The 6,175-nt window shown below is 52.7% G+C and overlaps 1 protein-coding gene across 1 annotated transcript in view; it reads right to left on the bottom strand.

The window, feature by feature from the left end:
• Positions 1-1,118: 1,118 nt before the first annotated feature.
• The window catches only part of GALNT14 (polypeptide N-acetylgalactosaminyltransferase 14), a 207,379-nt gene continuing 202,322 nt past the window's right edge, over positions 1,119-6,175 (bottom strand). Inside the window, exons 14-15 of the mRNA XM_058551508.1 lie at positions 2,881-3,000; positions 1,119-1,685 (exon numbers count right to left, since the gene is read on the bottom strand). Of these exons, the coding sequence (XP_058407491.1) occupies positions 1,527-1,685; positions 2,881-3,000 (279 nt within the window). The 3' untranslated portion in view covers positions 1,119-1,526. The remainder of the gene's footprint in view (positions 1,686-2,880; positions 3,001-6,175) is intronic.

Below are 6,175 nucleotides of genomic sequence, written 5' to 3'. Positions count from 1 at the left end.
ATTCTAAAATGGTCCCCACCTCCTGGCATCAGCTCTCTTGTGTAATCCTCTCCTCTTGAAACGGACCCCCAGTGACTTGCTTATATTGAATAGAATATGGCCAAAGTGATGGGGGTGACTGGTGAGATTAGGTCATAAAAGACTGTGACCTCTGCTGGCACTAGTGCCATCCCTGCTTGCTTGCTTTGGGGAAGCAGGCTGCTACGTTGGAGAGGCCTCTATGGCAAGGATCTGAGGGCAGCTTCTGGCCCACAGCCTTCGAGGACCCAAATCCTGCCAACAACTGCTGAGTGAGCTTGGAACAGACCCTCCCGGTTGAACCCTGAGATGACTGTAGCCTCTGCCAACACCTTGACTGTCGCCTTCTAAGTCACCCTGAAGCAGGTGACCCAGTGAAGCTGTGCCTGGATTCTTGACCCATAGATAATAAACGTGTGTTGCTTTAAGCTGATAAGTTTGGGGTAACTTGTTACTCAGTAATAGATAACTAAGACCCTTACTAAACAGCAAGTGGTGAACTCACCTTGGCAGAGAATGTACAGGCACGTTCTGGGAACTTTTAAACAATATGGATTTGTTCTTCTCTTAAACCCCAGTTGATAAGAAAGGACAAACCCAGTACCCAGAGCACACTGGGCATTTATTAGAGGGAGAATCTCCTGCACTGATGGCCACAGACCATAAAGCATAAGGGCTCCCAGAGCCATCCAGGGCAGGGATTCTAACCAGGGAGGGGCAGCAGAATCAGCTGAGGAGCCTGGACCCCACCCTAGACCTACTGAAGTGGGGTCTCCACAGGTGGAACCTGGAGCCCTGAATAGACACCATTTCCCAGATGACACAGACTGCAACCGGGGGTAAGAACCGCTGATGTGCTCCCGTTCCCACACCTGACATAACAGGAAATGAAGCGGCAGAGAACTTACGTGTCTTCTTCAGGTCACACAGCCTGTCGGCGGCAGCCCAGGATGTGAGCACAGGTCTGCCATCTCCCTGTCCTCTGCTTTGTCCACTCTGCCACAAGACCCCACCACCCCATGCCCCCACTTAGTGGAGAAACAGCCCAGCCCTGAGCTAACGAAAGTAGAAACAAAGTAAGAGATACACAGAGGAAACTCCTAAGGTTCCTTTATTTGTGTTGAAAACAACCTCCACTCTTCATCTCTCCATTTAGTCCTGGCCTAGAGACAAGGAGGGCTTTTCTCTCCGGCCTCTTTTGTGAGAAGAGAACAACATAAATACTTCCCATTAGAACTCTGTCTCCAGATACCCATCAGGGCAGACTGGGCCAGGACTGGAACTTAACGGCATTGAGAACATGTGGGATCTGTCTCTGAGCCCCACTTGGTTTGCAATCTTTTCCTCCATCCTCCCTGAGACAGCTGCTCCTGTCCTGGGGGTCTCTGCCCCCACCTCCCAGTTCAGGGCGTCTGCAGTAGTTGCGGGCTGCTCGCAGCCTGATTTCAGTCTGCTTCTCAACGGGAGAAGCACCACGCCACGGCCCACGCTGGTTCCGGTGTGGATCCTCAAGAGCTCACCATGTCCCAGTGCTGGCTCATCAGTGAGGACTCACATGGGTTGACAACGACTTCTCTGCCATTCTCAGTGCCATCACCAAACATGTCCGTGTCTAGGCAGAGGTGGGATGCCATGTGCTCGATGCGGGAGCCAGTCTTGGTCCATTGCTGAGAAGACAGAGAGGAGACAGGATGAACCAGGATTCTCTGGCTAAGGCCCCGAGTCCTATCAATAATATCTAGAGTTCCGACATAATTAGAAATGTTTATACCACATGTCTAGGGTCACCCAGAGCCTTGACTTCATGGTCTCACGGAGGAATAAAACTGCAACTAACTGCTCTGCCAGATATGGTTGTTGTTGTTGTTGTTTTTAATAAGATAAAAAAAGTAAAAGCAAAATCAATATGTTTGCTAGGAAAACTCATTAGAAGGCAATAACTTTCCAAGCAAAGGGCCATGTGAAGCGAGTTAGTCACAGGAGCAACCAAAGAAATGATCCGCACTTGGTATTTGCGCCGTCACAAGGAAGTGGGAGAGAGCTGGGGGATAGCGGGAGCAGGGAGGGCCAAGTGGGAGGGGCAGAGGGGCTCTTGGGCAGCACCCAATGCCATGAATCTCTACTCCTTCAGCACCTGAGGGGCCCAAGCAGAGAGGTGGGTCTCGTGCTGCTGCTTCCCAGACTTCACCTCACATGACAAGGAGGAAGGGGATGGACACGTATTGGGGAACCACCACTGACAAGGTACCATGGGCCACATCAGTTAATGGCTCTAGACAGCTATGCTGTGTGGTGGGCATCATCAGCCCCATTTTATGGAGGAAGGAAACTAAAGCTCAGAGAGGTCCAGTAACATGCCAGGGGTCACACAGCTAGTGAACCACACAATGGGCATTTGAATCTTAGTCAGGAAACTGAGTGAGCCAGCGCCTTGCTGCTAGAGGAACTGGGCACATGGTGCATCCAGAGTGCTATGAACTTGGGTGGATATCCTGCCAGAGCCCAATGCCCCTGAAGGCAAAGGTTTGAGTCTTACTCATCCTTGTGGCCCTGAAGGCTTTGTCCCAGTACTCTCTTGCTCTGGGATCCCAGGTGGGCACCAGTGCAAGACAGGACAGTACGAAATGTGCACGCGTGCTGAGGTCCGACAAGGTCAGTACGCTTTCAGGCGGCAAGCCGACCACTGCTGCTGGGCCATGCGGGCAGCACTTCCCTCCCTCTCCCAACCATAAGGACCTCTTTCTAAGCGACCCTTCCTCTTCTATAGTTTCTCTCTTTTCCTGCACACGAGACCGAGACTTACACAGGCCGTCACGTTATTGAAGGCGGCCACGCCCCAGGGCAGACCCACTGAGCACTTACCTGTTTGTCGTCTCCATTCTTGCAAAGGACAAGAACCACCGGGGCGCCAGGGAACAAGGTGACGACTGACAGGCACAGCTCCTCCTGAATGATCTGCTGGGTGTACGTGAAGGCCCATATCTGGAGGGGGAAGAGGCCAAGAGGGTCACACCGGGATCCTTGGAAGCCCCCACTGGGATGCTGCTGTGCCTGAGCGTGATAATTAGCACAGCTGGGTAAAAAGCACTGGGGGATCCCAGCGGGAGCTGACTGTCAACAAGGTCACTTTGGAGACTGCTACTCAGGAGCCAGAGACTAGGACGTCACACCCCCGCTGGAGTCTCTGTCCCCACACCCTGTGAAGGGGACTGGCCTGGGGTGTACAGGCTGCCTCTGGGAGGCACTGAAAAATTCCGGGCTTTGGGCAGGAGCCTGAACAACAGAACACACAACGCCACACTGCGTGGTGCCCAGTCTCTCTGTTTGGATTGTGTCTGTTCCCCACCCCGACACTGTAAGCAGCTACCTGGCAGGTCACCCCCAGCTGTCTCTAGATGCCCCTCTTCTTTAAAAGGAGTCCAATTCAGCATCCTGAGAACACGATGGGCATGGCAGGAGGCAGATGGAGGGACAGAGGGAACGAGGAAGTGTTCCGAGGGAGGGAGTGGAAGAAGAGTGGAGAGGGGAAGAAGGAAGTCATGAGAAATAAGTTATTCTGAGAGGGTGCGTGCACGCCAGCACTCTGGTCTAACAGGTCATTTGGCCCCTGAGCTTTTGCAGGAAGAGAGGAAATCAGATGGACAAGCAGAGTCCTGATGCCAAAAGGAAAAGGAGCATTCTGCGAAGTTCGTTATGAGGAAGGTTCCTCACACATTTCCTCCACGGGGGCAGAGACCAGAGAGCAACCAACTGCTCCTGAAGAAGCCCAAACCACTTCCCAATTCTTAAATCAGAGGGGCGAAGGTGCTGGCCTAACAGGTGTCAAATGTGAATCTCCAAGAGGTTGTTCCCACCTTGTGAAATGGGGCTAACCTCTGCCCTTTGCCTTCATCCTGGGTCAAAGCAGAGGACTCGTGAATTGGATGCCCCGAGGGGAGCTGCAGAGAGGACCCTGTTGAGGGCTGCATCTCTCCTTCCCCACTACACCCCTGCTGACCCACTGACCCTCAGCCCCTGGACCAGGCCACTCCTCAACCACTTCTGCTTGGCCCAAGAAGGAAAAAGTGTGCCTTAGCTGACCAGCCCTCTTCTCTAGGACCACGCGTCCCATAAGCTAACAGGGTCCATCTGCCCCTTGTTCTGTACGGCAGCCACCTCCTGGCCCCAGGTCCTCTCCTGACCTCCACTGTCTGCTGACATCGTCAATGTCTTTCTGTGACCCGGCTTGTTCCTCCTCCTCTCCCACAGGCTTGGGTCCTTCTGCTGTCCCTGCCGGACCACCTGGAGGCTGACAACTGCGTCTCCTGATCTGGGACGTTCCCCTTGCCTCACACCTGGATGGGGCCACCAGCCCAGAGGGAGCCACTGTCCCCTAGGGTTGGGTCCTGCCCGTGGATTCTTTTGTTCCTTGTCGGATTGCTGGTGTTGGGAAAGGACCTGGACCAGAAAGTCCTCCCTGGGGAGTGCATGGGAATAAAGATGCAAAAAGACTGGCTGTGGGGTGAGAAATCTTGAGGCCCAGGGATGGGTACATGGGGGTACTTAATACTTTGCCATCTATTTCTATATCTATTTTAAAAATTTTGTAATAAAAAGTTATGAAACATACTCCTTGGGACATATCAAGTTCTCCTCTGGCCTTGTGAATGCGACTATTCTACACATGGCATCTGCCTTCCCCCAGCAGAAGCCGGAAGGGGAGAGACAGCTGTGTGCACAGAGGCGATGCAATAACCGTGATGACACTGCTAAAATGGCTGACACTTATTGAGGACTTACGTGCCAGGAGCTGTCCTGGGAGCTTTACACGGAGTAACTTAATCTTCATAAGAATCCTACTAGGTAGCTATTACTATTACCCATTTTACAGACGATGAAAGTAAGGCTCAGAGAGGTTATCCAAAGTCATGTCAGTGGCCCCTACATCGACTCTCTCCAACAGCTCTGCTACTGCTGCTGCTGCTGCCAGTCACGGCTGGTGCTGGAGCCCTTTTATTCAAGTTTAATCACAGGAGATGTCCGTCCCTGAGATCCCTCTTCCAGGCTGTCAATATTAAAGCTATAGATCAGCTGCACTTTGACAGTAGAGAGCTGGCAAGAGATTCTTCTTCTTGGCCAGTTCCCAACGACAACCCCTATGAAAAAGTCACCCCCCCATGTTGGGGGCGAGGGAGGGGGCAGACCAGAGAGTCGGCCCCTTCCCTAACATCAGTGGGAACTGGGGCACGAGAATGAGTGGAGGCCCACACTCCGCAGACTCCACACCAGACCAGGGGACACATGCAGCACTGGCATCCAGCCTGGGCCTGCCCCGCTTTTCTTCCCACCCCTCATTCTGTCCTCCACCATGAACTCCCAGCCTGCATATCCATGCATGGTGACTCCCCTCTAAATGGTCCCCCTTGAGCCCACACCTTCGTCTGCTAGGGACACAATCCACCCTCAGGAGGATGGACCCAGGGGTGAGATCCATGCAGGTCCTGAAATCAGGCTCCACCCATTTGGGTGGAGGGCTCTGGGGTCCTAGACGTCTGGAGTGTGATCTAGAAGGTGGGCGCAGGTCCCGGGTGTGGGCCTCGAGAATTCCTTGCCCTATGGGGAGGGAAGAGAAGGGCCCAGGGCCCAGACTCAGGTTCAAGGGCAGGGCTGCCAGGGAGCCATTTGCACAGGCCCACTGTACAACTGGCCTCACCTTTAGATTCCTGCATTGTCTAGAAACGAGGCTAAACATACAGTCTCTGATGTGGAAAGAAGACGAAGTTCATCCCTCTGCCCCATTACCCGACCACAGAGCTTGCAGTGAACCATGAATTAGCATTTTAAAAATAAACCCTGTAATTATCCTATCATCACCACAATACACTGGCTTTGTATTTTTTATGTTAAAAGCATTAACTGATTAATATAAAAACTTAAAATATACCATAATTTCTGAAAGCCCATTTTGGCATTTCTTCATTTTTAACATCTAGGGGCTTCAAACACTGAAAGTGCTGGGAGGGCTGGGGTGGATGCGGAGTGGTGGTTCTCTTGACATCTGAGACACGCCCTCCGCAAACGCCTTTCGGGAAGGAATGTGTTTCGGGAAGGTACACCGTGGGCTGGGGCTGAGGTCTGAGGAAACCACCTCGAGACCCCCAGGGGAGAATGTGCACGA

This window comes from Diceros bicornis, chromosome 12 (assembly GCF_020826845.1).
Source record: "Diceros bicornis minor isolate mBicDic1 chromosome 12, mDicBic1.mat.cur, whole genome shotgun sequence".
NCBI lineage: Eukaryota > Metazoa > Chordata > Mammalia > Perissodactyla > Rhinocerotidae > Diceros > Diceros bicornis.
This window is presented reverse-complemented; position numbering and strand designations above follow the sequence as displayed.